The 20,114-nt window shown below is 38.7% G+C and overlaps 1 protein-coding gene across 1 annotated transcript in view; it reads left to right on the forward strand.

Moving 5' to 3' along the window:
- The window catches only part of Senp7 (SUMO specific peptidase 7), a 126,250-nt gene extending 107,043 nt beyond the window's left edge, over positions 1-19,207 (forward strand). The window contains exons 15-24 of the mRNA XM_032900304.1: positions 135-251; positions 2,235-2,357; positions 7,893-7,985; positions 8,445-8,569; positions 9,444-9,496; positions 12,994-13,037; positions 13,640-13,709; positions 14,677-14,678; positions 15,136-15,286; positions 17,295-19,207. Of these exons, the coding sequence (XP_032756195.1) occupies positions 135-251; positions 2,235-2,357; positions 7,893-7,985; positions 8,445-8,569; positions 9,444-9,496; positions 12,994-13,037; positions 13,640-13,709; positions 14,677-14,678; positions 15,136-15,286; positions 17,295-17,432 (916 nt within the window). The 3' untranslated portion in view covers positions 17,433-19,207. The remainder of the gene's footprint in view (positions 1-134; positions 252-2,234; positions 2,358-7,892; positions 7,986-8,444; positions 8,570-9,443; positions 9,497-12,993; positions 13,038-13,639; positions 13,710-14,676; positions 14,679-15,135; positions 15,287-17,294) is intronic.
- The last annotated feature ends 907 nt before the right edge of the window (positions 19,208-20,114 follow it).

Below are 20,114 nucleotides of genomic sequence, written 5' to 3' on the forward strand. Positions count from 1 at the left end.
CACCTACCATCTGTTTCATATGAGAAATTAATTAATAATATATTACTATAAGTTATATAAAACTTCGCATATTATATAAGCAAATTTTGTATATAATATAATTTATATTTTAACTTTATTTTTATTTTTTAAAGGTTGATTGTTTATCCTCCACCACCTACTAAGGGAGGCTTGGGAGTAACTAATGAAGATCTGGAATGTTTAGAAGAAGGAGAATTTCTTAACGATGTGATCATTGACTTTTACCTTAAGTAAGTATAATTATGTTCTCTTTTGTTCATAAGCATTACTGTGAAACTGATTAAATATCTTTTTCTTTTCAGTTGTGCTTGGTATTGAACCTTGGGCTTTGTGCATATCAGGAAAGCACTCTGCCATTTAGCTATATGCCCTCTTGAAAATAAGTGTCTTTATCTGAATTATTTTCCACTTTAGTCAGAAGTAACCTGGCAAAAGTTCAGATGCAGAGAGCGCTTTGCCTGCTGCCATTGTCTGAGGCTGGCTAATTCAGTTGCATTCTCTCACCATCCACAGACATTACACATCACAGAAGAGTCAGCACTTGCTGTTTTGGCTTAGTTTTTATGTGTGGAGTTTTTGATGTACTTCTTGAACATTGTGTGCCATGGTAAAGGAAGTATTTACAGAATTCAGTGCACTTTGGGAATGGAAAAGAAACGACTATAAAGTTACTGTTTGTCAGCGCTCAGGAGCCTGGGGAGCTGAGAGAATGGAGCTGACAGAAGAGGCACGGTCTCGTGCAATGGCCTGCTTTATTCAGACTGTTAGCTTGTACTCTGAGGGGTAAGATAGCATAGGCGTAAGGGAACTCTCATGGGCTTCAGCCTGTACAAACCAAGCAAGCAAGCAAGCAACCGACCGACTCACCAGTCCAAACAAAACACAACCAAGAGCAATGATAATTCCTAAAACGTTTTCATGCAGAGGAAATTTGGTTTCAGTTTTTATTTTATACTGTATCCCTAGACTAAAAAATTATAGCTCTTGATTGAAATATCTAATTTCTTAAAGATCCTTCTCAAATAAGAATTAATGTTTAGACTGCCCTTTTTATTCATAATTTTATTTTTTTCTAGTCCCAAAGGCTTGGGATCTCACATTATCACAAGTTTATAGACATAGACCTTAAAGTCTCTAGAAATTCAGTTTAGCCTTTTTTATTTTCCACATGGGAATACAATCCTCTTGGTCTATGTAAATTATGGGTTGGCATCAGGTGCTGTTTTTCTCTTCTTTGTGAGTCATGTTTTGTAGCTTTACAGATTTGATACTTTTTAAAGGAAGATTGAGTACTGTTGAGTTTCTTGGAGTGTTTCAGTTTTCTGAGACATAGCTACATTATCTGGAAGGAGTGTGGTAGTTTCATGAGTTTGGTTTTAAAGATACAGTTGTGTTTATCGTCTGCTAGAACAAGAGTGACAAACTGACTCCTGTTACTAAGGAAGCTCCACCAAGTGCTGCCTCTTCTGTCTCATGAGTTCCAGGCTTGCCCAGTATCACGAACTTGGCGAATGCTGTCTGCCATTCCCTGTTGTCACAATGTTTCTCCTACCATACTTCCTGCACCCTTCCCACACATGCAGACACACAGGTCAGTTGTGTGGAAGACGTGAGGAGCTGCAAGCAAGCTGTCCTGAGTTCTCTGTCTCTGCACTTCTTCCTTTCCAGAACTCTGTGTGCTTCAGCTACTGAGCTGTCTAAGATTATTAAACTATTATGGCTGAGTAGACTATCAATAGCAGCAATTTTTTGATTATGAAAGCTATAATCTCTAAGCGAGTAATAAAGTGACACTGAAGAATTACTTGAATATGGAAGTAGATTAAGAATTTAACCTGGAAATACTCCACTTACTAAGTGTTTTCTAGGTCTATGCATTTATCACATGATTATTTGGTTTATGCTTCAGCAACTATCCTCGTAGCTTATTTTTTTTTTTGTCTTCAGTATAAATGTGCTTAATAACATGTTAGTGATTTGGTAAGTATTTATTAAATAAGTGGGCAATTTGTACTTTAAGCGATTGTTTTGAAAGGCAAAAGATAATTAAAGGAGAAGCTGAAAACCCAAATTATGGAAAAATGCAAAATTTCTTTGCATTTAACTGGATATAACAGTAATTTTCAATATTAATTACCTTTTATTAATAAGGTAATTGAAGAAAACCATGCAAATTCTAAACACAGTTTCCTTTGTCGCTTGCTATTTTACAGGTATCTTCTTTTGGAGAAGGCATCAGATGAACTTGTTGAGCGAAGCCACATTTTTAGTAGCTTTTTCTATAAATGCTTGACAAGAAAGGAAAATAACTTAACAGAAGATAATCCAGATCTTTCGTAAGTCAGTCTAATGTAACTGAGGTTTTAAAAGAATCGTGTGTATGGGCACAGCATGCATGTGGAGGTCAGGGTACAGTTGAGGGAGTCCATCCACTCTCCTACCATGTGGGTCCTGGGGATTGAACTAGCTCACCAGGCTTGAAAGCAGGTGCCTTAGCCAGCCAAGCCAGCTCTCTAACTCTTAAGCTTTAAGATAAAGAAGGCTGCTATTTTCATGCTTGTAGTAAAGTAGCTTCATTGTAGTAATACCAAGGGAGGCATTTTGCAGGTCACAGGTTTGTTCACTGAGAGAACCATTTCTTACCTTTCTCTGTTCACTCTGTAAGAGGGAGGTTGGTTCTTGTAGGCCCCATATCCAGTTGCTGACCAGTGTGGGTCCTAGAAGTTAGAGAGAAAGGAATGAACCAGTCAAGACTGTCTTACTGGATGTGGCTACTATACCTTTACCTTCCACTTGGAGGCGCTGTTGCTCTCTTTTGCTCTGCACCCCAGGGCTGGAGCAGTTCCCACTACGCTCATCTCCATTTCCTCACGGGCCTTTTAAAAATGTGTGCTTCCCTGTTGTACTCTGTTATAAACATGTAGAGCTCTTTTTTTCTGGTTAGTATGTCTTGCTGACATACTATTTCATTAAGTTTTATAATTATTGGAACACCATTCTTATTTGCACAATTTTGCTAAATTTCTCTATTTAGTATTTTTTATTATTAAGTATTAATGCTTTTGAGTAGTAGATTGGACTAGAAAAATGAAGACATGGTTATTATTTATTAGATAACAGAAACTCAGGTAGCTATAATAGGATAGACTTCTTAACAAACCCTTGCTCCATGTGCAACAATTTGTATTAGAACTCAAGGAATAGATCCTGGGAGCTTTTATTTTTTAAAGTTACTAAGCATCTCTCTTCCACTCTATAAATTTCATGGGTGATTTTTATATTTATTTTCTTTCCTCCTCAGTGCTTTTAGGTACATAGAACAATAAAATACATGTCAATTCTTTGTGTACATGTATGTCTTCTGGTATCCATGGAGAGCAGAGGAGGGCATCAGATCCCTTGGAACTGGTGTTACACACAGGTGACATGCAGATCCTGGCATTCCAGGAAGATGTGGGACCCTGGAAGAGCAGCCAGTGCCCTTAACCACTGAGCCGTCTCTCTAGGCCCTATTTTCATTCTTTAGATGAAAAAAAGGATTACTTAAGGATTGAATATTTAGAAAAGGACAAATAGCTAGGAATTAGTAGGCCTGGACTTAGATCCTTATTTTTTAAATAATTTTGTTTTTCTTGGATATTTTATGTATTTACATTTCAAATGTTATCCCCTTTCTTATACCCCCTCTCCTTGATTCTGTGAGGATGCTCCCACTCCCACCCACCCACTCCAACCTCAACACCCTGGCATTACCCCGATTACTCATTGGGGAAATGAGCCTTCACAGGACTAAGGGCTTTTTCTCCTATTAATGCTGGACAATGCCATCCTTTGCAACATATGTGGCTGGAGCCATGGGTCCCTCCATGTGTACTCTTTAGTTGGTGGTTTAGTCCCTGGGAGCTCGGGGGGGGGGGGTCTGGTTGGTTAATATTGTTGTTCTTCCTATGGGGTTGTAAACCCCTTCAGGCCCTTCAGTCTTTTCTCTAACTCCTCCATTGGGGACTGTGTACTCAGTCCAGTGATTGGCTGCAAGCATTCTCATTTGTATTTGTCAGGCTCTGGCAGAGCCTCTCAGGAGACAGCTATATCAGGCTCCTGTCAGCATGCACTTCTTGGCATCCGCAATATTGTCTGTCTTTTTCCTTTACTGTTTTTAATATTCTTTCTTTGTTTTGTACATTTGGTGTTTTGACTATTATGTGACTGAAGGAGTTTCTTTTCTGGTCCAATCTATTTGGAGTTCTGTTGGCTTCTTGTATGTTTATGGGCATCTCTTTCTTTAGGTTAGGGAAGTTTTCTTCCATAATTTGCTTGAAGATATTTACTGGCCCTTTAAGTTGGGAGTCTTCACTCTCTTCTGTACCTATTATCCTTAGGTTTGGTCTTCTCATTGTGTCCTGGATTTCCTGTATGTTTTGGGTTAGGAATTTTTTGCATTTTACATTTTCTTTGACAGTTGTGCCAATGTTTTCTATGGTATCTTCTGCCCCTGAGATCCTCTATCTCGTGTATTCTGTTGGTGAGTTTTGCATCTATGACTCCTGTCTCTTTCCTAGGTTTTCTATCTCCAGGGTGATTTCTTTATTGTTTCTATTTACATTTTTAGATCTTGGATGGTTTTGTTCAATTTCTTCACCTTTTTGGTTGTGTTTCTTTAAGGGATTTTTGTGTTTCCTCTTTAAGGGCTTCTACTTGTTTACTGTGTTGTCCTGTATTTCTTTAAAGGAGTTATTTATGCCCTTCTTACAGTCCTCTATCATCATCCTGAGATGTGATTTTTAAATCTAGATCTTGCTTTTCTAGTTTGGATATCCAGTATTTGCTGTGGTGGGAGAGCTGGGCTCTGATGATGCCAAGTAGTCTTGGTTTCTGTTGCTTAGGTTCCTGTACTTGCCTCCCATCATCAGGTTATCTCTGGTGCTAGCTGGTCTTACTGTCTCTGACAGTGGCTTGATCCTCCTGTAAGCCTGTGTGTCAGCACTCCTGTAGACCTGTTTTCTTTCAGCTGGATCTGGAACAGAGAGCTGCTCCTGGGCACGTGTGTCCTGAAGCCTCCAGGTGCATCACCTGGAGCAGAAGAGTTGGTCTTACCTCTGCTCTTAGGTGTGTCTGGCTTTCAGCTCTGGATTCAGGCAGAAACCGGAAGGGTCCTGCCTCTGACTGCTCCAAGGTTCCTGTATCCAGAGGGCAATAGTGCCCTCTGGTTCCTCTTGGGCCAGGAATGTGAGCAGAAGTGGCGGACCAGCTCTCTCCTGGTGCGATCTCGGTACAAAGTGCTGTGGCACAGGGTCAGCTCTGGGTCAGTCGGATACAGGACTATCCTACCCCATACTGCTCCTCAATCCCCCCCCCCCAGGGCTCTGAGCAGGTAATTCTAAGCAGAGTAGTGGTGTCACCTGTGCTCTCAGGTGTGTCAGTACTCCTGGGCCCCCACTCCCCACCCCTTGCAGGATTTGAGCACCAAGAGCTATGGCACAAGGTCAGCCCTGGGAGCAGACAGGGCTGCCTGCTTTCAAGTCACATGTTAAACAGAATCATTTAATTGCTGTATTTTTGTAAGAGAAATAATAATTTATAATAATATAAAACATTATTTATAATATCTATTTTTATTAATGAAAACTAAAAGAAATTAAGTTAGATTTACTTTGTTGAATGCAGTTTTCAAGTTCCAAAGTTTAGTTCTTTCAGGTGTTTGTAGTGTTTAAGACATAATTTATGGTATAATTTGGAACATTTATGAGAATAACAGAAGGTTCTTTTAATAGTATATACTGATTAACTAATGTATACTGAGGTAATATCAGACATGCTGGAATTATGATCAGCTTTAAGTGGCCTTATTGGTTTAGTTTCTGTATTTATGGACAAGACCTGTCAGAATTAAAGTGAAAATCTACTTTGAAAATAGTTTTGATAATCACGTTTAGGAGAGGACATACTGAAGGAAAAATGCTAGTGATTAATTTGTTATTTATAATTTCTGATGCCATACAGTTCTATTTTGTGTATATAGAAATTATCATACAAGTAATCCCACATTACTGAGATCATGTAAGTAATCCCACCTTATAAGATTACAAGTGGAAGTGGTAGATTGGCATGCCTCAGTGTGAAGATGTGAATTGGCGTGCCTCAGTGTGAAGATGTGAATTGGCGTGCCTCAGTGTGAAGATGTGAATTGGCGTGCCTCAGTGTGAAGATGTGAATTGGCGTGCCTCAGTGTGAAGATGTGAAAGTAGATCAATGTACATTCTGCCTATTACTAGGTATGGTGCTTTGAATATGCTTGGCCCAGGGAGTGGCACTATTAGGAGGTGAGGCTCTGTTGGAGGAAGTGTGTCACTGTGGGAGTGGGAGGAGTCTCTCCTTCTCCTAGCTGCCTGGAAAATAGTCTTTTCCTGTTTGCCTTTGGAACTCTCGGCTCCTTCTTTAGCACCAGGCCTGCCTGGATGCTGCCATGCTTCCTACCATAATGATTATGGATTGGACCTCAGAACCTGTAAGCCAGTCCCAGTTAAATGTTGTCCTTTATAAGAGTTGCCTTGGTCATGGTGTCTCTTCATAGAAATAAAAATCCTAACTAAGACACTGGGCTTGAAAAAGTTAGCTTATATGTACCTGATTACACATAAAAGTAAAAAACAACTGTTATGTGAATGATATAGTGTAGGAAAGGTGAGATATACATGTGTGCATGTATGCACACGCATGTGCGGGTGCACACACATACACACACATCCCCCATTGCAGTTTGATATGTGTCTTAATAATTAATATTCAAAAAATCCCTTTAAGCTAGTTTTAAAAAGACATAATGTAGAAGCAGTGCAGCAAGAGAGGACCACTTTAGTATCAGTTCATAAAACAGGCCCAGCTTATACAACCCGTGGACTAAGATTACCTGCACACTCATTCCCGCACAAGGACCCGCTTTTCTCATCTCCCTAAACTCATCTCCCGACACTCTTCTCTTACCATACTTTGGTCAACAGTTTTCAAGTATGTTCAGCCCTTTCACGTTTTCTTCTGAAATCTTTTCTAGCCCTTGTGTTTCACAGTGAGAGTTGTGTTGTTTCCTATTTGTTGGTCATCCTGAGCTTTCTGTGAGGTCAGACGCTTTCTACTTTCCTCACTATCTCCAGTTCCTTGAGCAGTGACTGGAAAATAATGGGAGCAACAGAAGAGAATGCCTATTACTAACTAGGGAGAAGGGTTAGGTATTTAATTGGGGATATTTTACAATTAGGGACTGAGGGAAAAGCTGGGCAGTGGTGTCTCATGCCTGTAATCACTTTGTGTTTCCTTCACCTTTAGACTGTGCATTCGTTTGCACAGCTCAGGCTCTTTGTGTTACTCGCTCTGAGGGAAGGAATATGAAACCCGCTGGAAGGAGAGTGGACGAGGGCCAGCGGATCACTTAACTGTGTGCTGCCATTTCCTTACATGTGATTGAAGGGGGATGAAGACCCTCAGTTCTCCTCCTCCACTAGGTGTTAATGTGTACCACAGGGCAGTTGGATAATCGCGTAAAGCTTTGGTGATAGTCTGCATTATCTCTAAGTGGAGCAGAGCAGGAAGAACTAAACTAGGTTTGAATGTGTTTGTGCTCAGTGCTGAGCCACTTTGGAATCTAAAAAGCATTTAGCAGTGCGCCGCCACCTTTACTCTGTTTATCCCATTACTGTTTTGGTAATCAGATGTGAGAACAATCAAATATATTTCAGATATGTTATTTCATACTTTGAAAATGGTGGCATTTTAAGGGTAAAAGGTGACTTTTAATTCCATAACTCAAATAAGGGTTTTACCTGTCAGTTCTGACTTAAATTACAATTTAAGAATAAATCTGTCTTTTATTTTCCTAGAGTGGCTCAGAGGAGACACAGAAGAGTGAGAACATGGACTCGTCACATAAATATTTTTAATAAGGACTACATCTTTGTACCTGTAAATGAATCGTAAGTATTTTTGATTATTTAAAAACAAGTCAAGGGTTAAGAAAAATACTTGAGGTATAATCAGTTAAAAGGCTACACAAATGCAGAAGTCACTTAAGTTTTTAGTAGAAAAAATGAAAAATGTCTCTGATGTTATAATAACTAAAGCAGTTGAGTTAATTGTATTAGAATAAAATTCTAATGCAAAAAAGTAATGTTATGGGTCTTTTTTATTAATAGAGATTTTGACAAGAAAATGGTGAATGTATGAAGGTAGATAGAGGGTGAAGTTTTGTTCACGGCCTTGGGAATTGTGGCTGTCGATGTGGAACATGTCCTCCATCTAATATGAGTTGCTATAGTGGATGTTTTCACAATAAGTAAAAAGGTTATCATATCTCCTGTACAAACGTAGTTCTAGAAAGTTCTTCTACGTTGTTCAGATTGGTCTGTTATTAAGATTACAGTTCTTTTCAACAGGTCTCACTGGTATCTTGCAGTCATTTGTTTCCCATGGCTAGAAGAAGCTGTGTATGAAGATTTACCACAAACTGTGTCCCAACAGTTCCAGGACCAGCAGTCTCAACATGACAACAAAACGATAGGTGACAGCCAATGTCAATACAGTATTTTTAATAAAAATCACAGTAATAAGCAGATTAAATGAAGCAATATGAAGTTAACAGAATAAAAATGTTTGAAATTTTTATAATACCCAGCATTATACAAAGTTAATTCTAAAATCTTACTGTTGATGCTAAGTTTCATTATAGCATTTTAAGATAATAGCTTTCTAACATGACTCTGAATTCATGGAATGACTCTTGAGGCATAGCTTAACTTTCTCATTTATCACACTTCTTATGTACTAATTCAGAGACAATATACACACCCATATTTCTGCTATAATTTTCTTGTGACATCTTATTTTAAGTGAGCAAATGAGCCTGATTTTTTTGAAAAAAAAAATCAATATCAGGTGTTGTTTTATAGTTGTAACCTAAATAGCAAGCCAAATTAGTAGCAGCTTTTTTTTTCTTTCTTTTTTCTTTTCTTTCTTTCTTTTTTTAAATCTAATACTATCCATTAGCTGTAGAGGGAGGAAGAAACACTGTGGGGATACCTGTTTACTTTCTATCTTTTCTTATCCTTTTGTGCTTTGAAAGGTAGAAGAACATGACAGGTCAGTCACCCTCCACATCACTGCAGACAGCGTTATTAGTGCTCTGTATTTGAAGGTAGTCTTTTCAGAGGAAATGAGCCTGGCCAATTTGTATTTCAGGTTTCGGCTCTGAGGTTTCTATATTATGTGAGAACAACTAACTCCTACCAGTTTTATTCCTTGACTGCATTTTCTCATAATACTGACTATAAATTTCTTTCTTTAATTAATGCTCTGGGTGTATCTTAAAGTTTAAATTATCTAAATTATCTGTGTTAACACACAATAAAGACTCATAGTGACTTATTTATTATTAGATAATGATCCACACACCACTTCACCTGTGTCCGAGAGTGCAGAGGAGTCCCAGGTAAGTATGTCCTATCCAGATGAGAAAAGAAAACATTCATAAAAATTACAGAGTTAATTATAAAATGGGTTTCTGCCTGACTGGATTAAAATGTGTATTAGTGAATCATAATTCAATTATTGTCCTTTTTGATCTCAACAATTCTTGGGAAAGAAAATTAAGTTCTTATTGATTTGTTTAGTGTGTGTCTACTTCCTCCCTTGGAAATTCATTTTGTTCTTTAGAAAAACCATGGCACTAAGATGATTATTCAGGAACTTAGAAACAAAATCTTTGTTAGTGAAGCCCACAGTTGCCAGTATGTTTACTCTTATCATAGATAAATATTCCTTCTCAACCTTTGGCTCAGATCAAATGCGGATTAAAACTCCATTTTTTTGTGCTTCAAAGGGAAGAAATGTGTCTCTTAGTTGATGTGGTGCTTTGACTGTGCTTGGTCCAGGGAGTGGCACTATTAGGAGGCGTGACCTTCTTGGAGGAAGTGTGTCACTGTGGGGTGGGATTTGAGAGACCTTCTTCCTAGCTGCCTGGAAAGCAGTCTTTTCCTGTCTGCCTTTGGAACAAGATGTATTTCCCTCAGCTCATTCTTTGCACCGTGCTTGCATGCACACTGCCATGTTCCTGCTTTGATGATAATGGACTGACCCTCTGAACCTGTAACCCAGCCCCAGTTAAATGTTATCCTTTATAAGAGTTGCCTTGGTCATGGTGTCTCTTCACAGCATTGGAAACCTTAACTAAGACAGAAGTTGGTACTAATGACTTGGGCAATGCTGTGATAAGCCTGACCATGTTTTTGTTTGGAGAAATGTAGATTTGGGGACTTTGGATTTAGAAAGCAGTGGAATGCTTTAATTGGGACTTAAGGGACATCCTAGAAGGAATATGGAAGACATTGGTGCTGTGAGTGATTTGAACTGTGGGGTCTGGGCTCTAGATGTTTCAGAGGAGAAGAATTTTAATATGTGGCCTAGAAACTCTTCTTCTAGTTTTGGTAAAGAATGTGGCTGCTTTTTGCCATTGTCCAAAGAGTCTGCCTGAGGCTAAGATGAAAGATTAAGATTAATTGCGTTGACAGAGGAAATCTCAAAAGAGCCTGGTATAAATTCTGGTGTGTGGTTATTAAAGTTTACTCTTATGAAGAGCATTTTAATGAAAAGTAGCAAGCATAGAAAGAAAAAATACAAAATGTATGGATAAAAGAGCAAAAGGGCATCAGGAAGTGGAATGAAGGATATTAAATGGAATACGGAGCGGTGACCTTGGGGCAAGATCCCACCCAGCCAAACTTAAGCTTTTGCCGTTGAACAAGGACTTGGTTATTGTTTTCATTTGGACTTTTAATCTGAAATAAACTACAATCCAGAAATGGAGGGCACTTGTGATTCAGATCTTGAGGCTGGAAGACACAGGCTTTTGATCCCGTTCTTGAGGGATAATGGCCATGAAAAGCTTAGACCCAGATGTGGTGCACATACCTTTAATCCCAGGAGTCGGAGACAAGCAAATCTCTGAGTTCAAGGCCAGCCTGGGACAGAGCAAGTTCCAAGTAGAGAAAAGCTTAGGTCCAAGTGTAGTGGTTTACACTTTTAATCCCAGAATTTAGGAGACAAGCAGATCTCTGAGTTTAAGGTCAATCTCCAGAGCAAGTTTCAGGACAGCCAAGTTTAGGCAGTGAGGGAATTGGAAAACAGGAGGCTAGAGATAATGCAACAGTACAAGGGCACGTTACAGCCCCAGTGAGCAGCAGAGCCTCGCAGCTTTGACCATGTGGCTCTGAGTTTTGAGACAAGAGGAGAGGAGACTACTGGGACAATTGTTTCTGGTTAGCTGGAGCTAAGAAATTAGCAGTTAAGAAGAGACCAACATCACTGAGGTGAAATCTTCTGGGAAGTATTTTCTGAGAGCACAAAGAAGCTGTGTTCCAGAGGTAACCAAGGTAGTAATTTGTGCTGCACTGGACTTGTTAATGTGTAATAGTCACCCAGGTCTTTTGATCATGAAGGAGTCATGGAGGGCTGCTGAGGCTTGGCCCTGTAAGAGGCCATGAAAGGCCATTGGTGAAGGTGCAGCTTCAATTGCAGTCAAAGGTCAGGACTGAAGGGGTCATGCAAAGGATTTGAGGCTTGAGGATTTGAGGATTTTGAGTCACCATGAAGAGAGCCTGTGAGAGGCTAGTAGTGAAGCTTAGTTGCAGTGGAAGACCCCAGTGTATTGGAGATGCCAGTGTCATGGGATGACCACCAAGAACAGCAGCAGCAGTGGAGTGGATCAACCAGTGCCTACAGTGCTACAGAGGGCAGCGCTGGGGAAATGATGCCAGCACTTTTGAGAAGCCCAGAAGATCATGCATGGGTCCCAGACATTGGAACAAGAAGCTGTGAGGTTGAAGGAGTGTTGGATACCCCCAAGTTGTTAGACATGTCAGAGCTGTCCGATACCTGCTAAGAAAAGCTGCTAACAGGTAGTAGAACCAGCACAAGAGAAGGAAACTTGTTACAGTCAACAAAGATGAAGGAGGCGGAGATCTGAAGACGGCTTTGAGATCAGCCATGGAGATTCTGAGTTTGGAGTCTGCCCAGCTGGTTTTTGGTCTTGCTTTGTCCAGTATTTCCTTACCATGACATTTTGGAATGGTAATGTATATCCTGCATGATGTTGGATGTATGTGATTTGCCTTTTTATTTTGTTTTCTTAATGGATTACAGTTTAGAGAGTGCATGAATCTCAGAAGAGACTTTGAACTTTGGACTTTTAAAATTGTAGAGATTCTTACAGACTGGGATTTTTGAAGATGGGCAAAGTGTATTTTGCATTATGCTATGGCTAAGTATGGCCTGAATTGACTCATGTGTTTGAGACCATGTTTTTGAACCAGCCTATAGTGCCCAGGGAGTGTGGAATGTGATGGTTTGGCCCAGGGAGTGGCACTGTTAGGAGGTGTGGCCTTGTTGGAGGAAGTTTGTCATTGTGTGGGTGAGATTTGAGAGATCTTCCTCCTAGCTTTCTGGAAGCCAGTCTTTTTCTGTCTGCCTTTGGAACAAGAACTCATTACCCAGTGCCATGCTTGCTTGCTTGCACGCGGCCATGCTTCCTGTCTTGATGATAATGGACTGAACCTCTGAATCTGTAAGCCAGCCCAAATAAAATGTTGTCCTTTATAAGAGTTGCCTTGGTCAGGAAACCCTAACTAAGACAGTTAAGTAACAGTGTGTATAAGTTATCTTATTTGTCTTTAAGATAATAAATGAATAAAAAGAAAAATTTACATTACTGCTTAGGCTAGGTTAGAGCATGTGCCTGAGGTCAGTGCGGAAGTGTTTCATCAGTCAGCTTTGGGAAATGGAGTGAGCTTGATTTATTTTGAAGTGAACTGTGGAGGAACAAATTCTGATTTGTAAATTTAATTTCAGTGTTTGAAACACTTTAAAGAATGAGTGACTATTAATGTATTTAAATTAGCTTAAATCGTAAAGACAAAAATCATGTTATTTCAGAGTACCGAGACGAATATGTCAGTACCAAAGAAAATGTGTAAGCGGTAAGTACATGTTCCCATGATAATACATAGTTTGAAAATTATATTTTTTTTTAAGATTTACTTATTTTATGTGTATGAGTGTTTGCCTACATGTGCATATGTGTACCACGTATGTGCTGGTCATCAGTGCAGAGGTCAGAAGAGGGTTATGGGTCCCTTGGAAATAGATTTACAGATAATTGTGAGCTACTGTGTGAATGCTGGGAACCAAGCCCATATCTTCTGCAAGAACAAGTGCTCTGAACCAAAGACATCTTTCCAGTCACAGTATCTATTTGTCCATCTGTCCATCCATCCATCCATCCATCCATCCATCCATCCATCCATCCATCCATCCATCCATCCATCCATCCATTTTAAGAAATGTGTGTGTGTAGGGGGTTTGCATAGTCTGTGGCACAGCCACATATATGAAAGTTTGAGGACAGCTTTTGGGAATTGGTTCTTTCCTTCTATCCAGTATTGAAGTCAGGTCATGAGACTAAGAGGTAATTATCTACTAAATTATCTCACCAGTCCTGGATGTTTTCTTTGTTTGTTTGTACTTTGGCATTCATCTTTATGAGTCTCTATATCTTGATTTCTTCCTTTGTGTTTTAAAGGCCATGTATTCTCATACTAGACTCCCTGAAAGCTGCTTCCATACAAAACACAGTTCAGAACTTTGGTAGAGTAAGTAATGAAGCTTTTTGCATTCAGTCTATTATTTAAAATCTCAGCACTTTTGAAACTACCTTCAGTATTATTAAAAACTAAATACTTTCAGTATTACTAAATCCTGGAGATGGGGAGTAGGTGGCAAAATAGTCTTATAGTCCGACACTCAGCGGCAGTGTTGCAGCCTGACAGGCAAGAGGACCATACATTCAAGGTCAGCTTTAAATATTGGCATTGGGTTATAATGGTGAAATCCTTGTTACAATAAAAAAAGAGCTTGATAATATCATGATTATATAGTGTGTGTGTGTGTGTGTGTGTGTGTGTGTGTGTGTGTGTGTGTGTGTGTGTGTGTGTGTGTGTGTGTGTGTGTGTGCACATGTGTATTGGTTTTTCAAGACAGGGCTTTTCTTTGTAGCCTGTCCAGATTGTCCTGGTACTTACTCTGTGGAACAGACTAGCCTTGAAGTCAGAGATCTCTTGTTTCTGCCTCCCAAGTACTAGGATTAAAGGTATATGCCATTGCTACCTGGCATAATAATTATACTTTTAACATTTAACATGAACCTGGAAATCTGATTGCCAACAACATCCTTTATTATGTGTTAATAGTGAAGGGTTTAGATTTGTCAAAGGTAAATTCAAAATTTGTATTTATAGTTGAATAAAGCCATAATTTTATGCAACAGTATTGCACATATTAGTGACTGTCCAAAATAAAACCTTAAAAGTAAATAGAAACTCATAAATTTCTATTAGTGTGTGTTTGTGTGTGTATGTGTGTGTTTGTATGGTGGGCAAGAGCATGAGACTGCAAATGTGAGAGCACTTTGTGTGTGTGTGTGTGTGTGTGTGTGTGTGTGTGTGTGTGTGTGTGTATGATGTGAGAGAAAGAGAGACAGAGACAGAGAGAGAGGGAGGATTTTCCTATAAAGATCACATTTGTGTGTGTGTGGGGGGGGCATGTTTGGGCTGCACCTAGGAGTAGAGGTTAGAAGACAACTCGTGAGAGTTGGTTGTCTCCTTCCACTGTGTGGGTCCTGGGGTTCTAACCCAGGTCATACGGCATCACAGCCAGAACCTTTGATAAGAAGTGCTTTACGAGTTGGCACTAGAGAAGAATTCTGTAATCTAATATAGGAGCTAGAAAAAAAACAATTAAAATTTAAAAGCCATGTGTTATATAATATAAATAACTTTGTTTTATGAATTGTGAACATTAAGTTGTTGAGAACTCTACCTTTTATTTGAAAATCACATCACTTTCTTCACAGTGGCATTTACGAAGGCTCATAAATTACAGTTGTATTGTTGAAATTCTGTCTTTGGAAGTTTAATTTGAAGCAAGGATATTGTAAAGGAGATGTTTTCTTCTTTATAGAAAGTGTTGCTGACTGATCACAGTTTCTACTCAAGCCACTCTCCTTGTTGATTATTTCAGGTATTTGGAGGTAGAGTGGGAAGTTAAACGAAAAACGCACCGTGAATTCAGTAAAACAAACATGGTCGACCTATGCCCCAAAGTCCCTAAGCAGGACAACAGCAGCGACTGTGGGGTGTATTTGCTGCAGTATGTGGAGAGCTTCTTCCAGGTACGTGCGGGTGCAGCGCTCTTGTTCACAGCGGCTGCTGTGCACTTACACATTTCTGCCGAGCAGAGTGGCAGGAGAGTGTAGGTAGGCAAGGAAAGGTAGAGAAGACATAGAGGCCATAGTGACCTAGATAGAGGAATTGGAAAAGGTTAAAATAATTCGACTATTATGTTAAATCCAAGAAAGCCATAGATGAACAAAATAGGTGAAGATATGAAATAAGAGGCTATCAAATAAACATTTTAGAGGTAAAAACATGACAACCTATGAAGAACTTACTTGGAGTTTTTAATGTAGTAATGCATATATGTATGCCCGTGTGATTAGGCAGCTGAGGCAAGATGATGAGAAAACAGAAAAACTCTCACTTAAAAGGATAGGACCGACATTAGGTGGATTGTGGGGATGCCCAGTCACTTGACATTGATAATTCATACATTCATAGGTATCCTGGGATTCGTGTGACCTCGGGGCTGCAGGTTAGACACCTGGTAGCACATTAGATATAGCAGAAGATAGAATTAGAGAATTTGAAGGGAATAGTAGCAACAAGTCTGATAGGACAAAGGTCTCAATTTTATATAATTGGAGTCCTGGACGCTTGGTGAAGAAGCAGGTGGTACAGATAAAATATGAAAGAAAAATTTCCAGATGCAAAAGACCCATTTACTTAAGTCACTCAGAACAGCATAGCGGAGGAAACACAGTCAGAAGCATGGCCACTATTTTCTAATTCATAGACTGTATTGGAACGTAGCAGCATTAAAGACAGATCTTTACATGGCAGGGAGCCAAGGCCTCTCACACCAGCTCGTTTAGTTCTGTCACTAGTACTATCTTTTGTGAAGACAGGTGTTTGACCAGAAGTCTATTTAGAGAATTCTTGTCTGCACTTGGGACTTTGATATTGGGGTGTGGGGGTGGAGGTGACACTGCATAGTAAAATGTCACGTGTTAGAGAAACCGTTGAGGTAATTGTTACATTGTGCTTAGACCCCCTTTTTCTTCCACACTGAAACTTCATTAACTGTGACAGTTTTGACCTTCTAGTACTGTTTTCTAGTAGATTTTGATTTGAAGTTTATAGTATCAAGTGGACCTTGTTAGTGGCACATTCTGACTTTGTTATACAATTCCAATTTTAGGTAGCGTCAGTCAATAGAATATATTTTAAGTACAGGATCGCCATATAAAATTCCAAGGAGGAGGAGGCTAAAAGTTCTAAACCCATATCTTGTACGTCTGTGCACTAATGTAGCAGGGACCAGGTTAAGCAGTACAAGTTCTAACAATCATATCAGACAGTCAGTCATTCAGGCACTGGCCCCTAAGGTCACCGTTAGTGAGTCCATCTTGATGTTCCACAGCCAGCCCAGCCTTCTGTCCTTCTCCAAGATGCAAGGCCTTATGTTAGCCTTCTGGTCATTTCCTTGAATTTACAAGTACAATCTAAGGAAGCCTTCTATAGCAACCAAAATAGTTAACCACAAGGAGAAATAACTTTGTAGTTGTAACTCAACTTTGCCATTAAATTAACCTTATGAAAATGAGTTGTTCCTGAAAGCTGTTTTTTCCCCTGGAGGACAAGCTTTAGTGGGACTTTTCATGCTTCCAACTCTGGAATTCTTTATCACCAGGGCTTTCTCCATAATGGCAATATTAACATGCGTTCCAAGTAATCCGAATTCTGAGTTCTACTGAATCATTGTTTACCAACTACAATCACTCAAACATGCATTGTAACAGAGGAGACTATTTAATCTTAATGTTGAAAAGTTAGCGATCAAATGAAAATGTTTTAAAATAGATGGTGGCTGCGGTTACCCAATTGGGAAACTGAAAACTTACTGTGTGCTTGAGGTGAATGCAAGGTATGGTAAGCTGTGGTACACAGCAAGCGGTTGCTTTTTGAAAGATATCATTTTTATTGTTTCCTATAACAGTGAGATTGAAAAAAATTGAAATAATGATGTCACACTGATAGCATTCTTTCCTTTTCTCTTATTAGGATCCCATTGTTAACTTTGAACTTCCAATTCACTTGGAAAAATGGTTTCCTCGCCATGTAATAAAGACCAAACGGGAAGATATTCGAGAGCTCATTTTGAAACTTCACTTACAGCAACAGAAGGGCAGCAGCAGCTAGTTAATCTGTGCACACATGGCACATACTCCCTAAGCTTCCTGGAAAGCCGCTTACCAGCATCTGTGTCAGCTTACAGAGAAGAAAGTAACTCACAGTACATCATAAATTGTTACAATGTATATGGTATCTTGTTTGAGTCGTTGGGCTCTCACAGCTGAAGGTGATGGAAAAGCACTTATAAAATAGAAGATAAAATTTCAAAAATATGATATTTTTATGACTAAATATGCTTGGATTATGCAATAGCATATGTAATGTGGGAATGTTTTCCTAAGTAATAAACTATGTGATCTGTACTTCCACATGACTGGGTGTTGATGGGAGGTAGGCTCTCCCTGGTGCCGGCCCAGTGCTTGTCAGGTTTGCTGACAAGTCACATCATATTGTAATTCTATTCTTTGCAGCTCAAGCATGCAGTATGAATACTGTGTATTTTTTTAAAAAAGAACTTAGTATCAAGGCTTCAGAAAATGCCATTCACGGCATCTCTTCTGTATAATGTGGAAAAAATATCATTAAAAATTTACCCTTTCAAAGTGCAGCTTATTATTCTCAATTGTAAATGCAACTACTTTGCTCTAATTTCCTCCTCCACCTATTTCGATGTCATATATAGGGATCTGAGAAATGACTTCATTTATTCAGATAAAATGTGAAACAAATTTTAATACCAAATAAGTTTTAACATACTATGTAGCTAAGCTTTGTTTATTTGAGGTATAGCTATATAAATATTCATTCCTACATTACCCCAGAATGTGTGTATACAGTTTCTATAAAAGATAAAATTGGTATCCTCATAATTTTAACAAAGAGAATACCTTAAACTCCTATTTATTATTTAGAACCAAATATGTAATTTTATAGTTTGGTTTACCCACTACTCATCTGCAAAGGCCAGATTTTTCATTTCTTTTATATTTTTAAGTTATGGTTTTTAAAGCTGTATGATCCTCCATGGATCTCACATATACAGCACTTAATATTTTATTAAATGTTCAGGTAACAATTCTACTGAATTTATGTGATGATGATGGTATTATCTAGCAAACATTTTAGAATCTTATACTATCAGAAATATTTTGAGGGAGACATAGTCGTACTGTTTTCTGAAATAATGGATTTTAGAATATTATTTTAAACATCTCTTGGATTTACAATTATAACTGTGTATAAAGCATTTGAAGTGAAGGTAATTTAAGGTAAAACTAAGAAGTCTGAAAGTTTTATTTCCAATCAAGTGACTTGGGTCTGTCAGTCAGCCTCCCCGTCCTCAGCTTCTGTAGATCTTGTCTCTCTTTGCATTGTTCGAGGTACGTGGCTTTTGGAGATCTCACATGAAAATGGTTATTAATTGTATATTTCATTCCCAATTTGTGTGTGTTGGGGAGAATTTTTTAAAAAGTGGCTGTCAATTGTGTTGTATATCTCATTTTGGAAAGCAAGTGTGTAAGACATCTGATAATTTCTGAACTTTTCTGTTTGTGTGTTTTTCAAAGATACCATGTTCCTTCATCATGTTTTGGAGACTGTTTAAAATTTGTCTTCCTAAATTCATGTAGAAATGATTTGAGGATATCAACATTTTGTATTAAACATGTTTTCAATTCATTGTAATTTTTTCTTAAATATGAAAGACTGCTAGCAATGTATTTTTAATTGTATTGCGTCTTGCATATACCACGTAATTGGATGTTCAAATTAATTATCTTCACATTTTAACACATAGATAGTTAATTTGCATATCTTTCTATTAAAAGGGAAATATTGTTACTCCAAGTTGAGCAACTTAATTAGATAAGAGTTCCCCAAATCCATAATCCAAAATGTTGCTTAGTGTGAAATGTTCTGAGCACCAACCATTTTACCACAAGGAGAAAATTCCATACCTGACCTCATGTGATAGCTGATGGTCAAAACTCTGAAAATATTGTGTAAAACTACCTCAGAATAGTACTAAAAATATGTACAAAACGTAAGTGAATATCCTGTGTAGACTCGGGTCCTCCCCCAAATATACTCATGCACTTGCAAAACATTCTAAGATCCAAAACGTCAAACTCTTTTGCTCGTAGGTATTTCACGGAAGTGATAGCCATTTTCAATCTCCTGTTAGCTTATAGTACAACACAAGAAAATGAACTCCACGGTCACCATAAGAGCACTTGCTGTGCAACCTAGAGTCCTGGTCTGCTTCCTGTCGCTGTGACTGACAAACATCATGACCAAACCGATGTGGGTGAAAGAGTGTATTTCTTCTTACCCTTCCCGTCACAGTCCTTGATGGAAGCAGGTCAGTGTAGGAACTTGAAGCAGAAACTACGAAAGAACACTGTTTACTGATTCGATCTCTGTGCCAGCATTTTGCTAGACACACAAAAAAATTTAAGTTTTTCCTTTTTTGAAAGCAAATTCTAGTTTTTCCTTCCCCTGAGACAGGGTTTCTCTGTGTAGCCCTGGCTGTCCCAAAACTCAGTCTGTTTAACTAAGACCAGAATGGCCTCAAAGTCATAGAGATCAGTTTGTCTCTTCCTTCTAACTGCTAGAATTGTGTGCACCACCACCCAGCTTGCAAATACTTATTTTTTATACTTGTATTTATTAATTACAAGTTTTATACATTTTGATTTTATGTCCATTTTCAAGTATCCCTTTCTAATGCCTGCCCTCCAACTTGTTACC

The sequence above is a fragment of the Rattus rattus genome, chromosome 4 (assembly GCF_011064425.1).
Source record: "Rattus rattus isolate New Zealand chromosome 4, Rrattus_CSIRO_v1, whole genome shotgun sequence".
Taxonomy (NCBI): domain Eukaryota; kingdom Metazoa; phylum Chordata; class Mammalia; order Rodentia; family Muridae; genus Rattus; species Rattus rattus.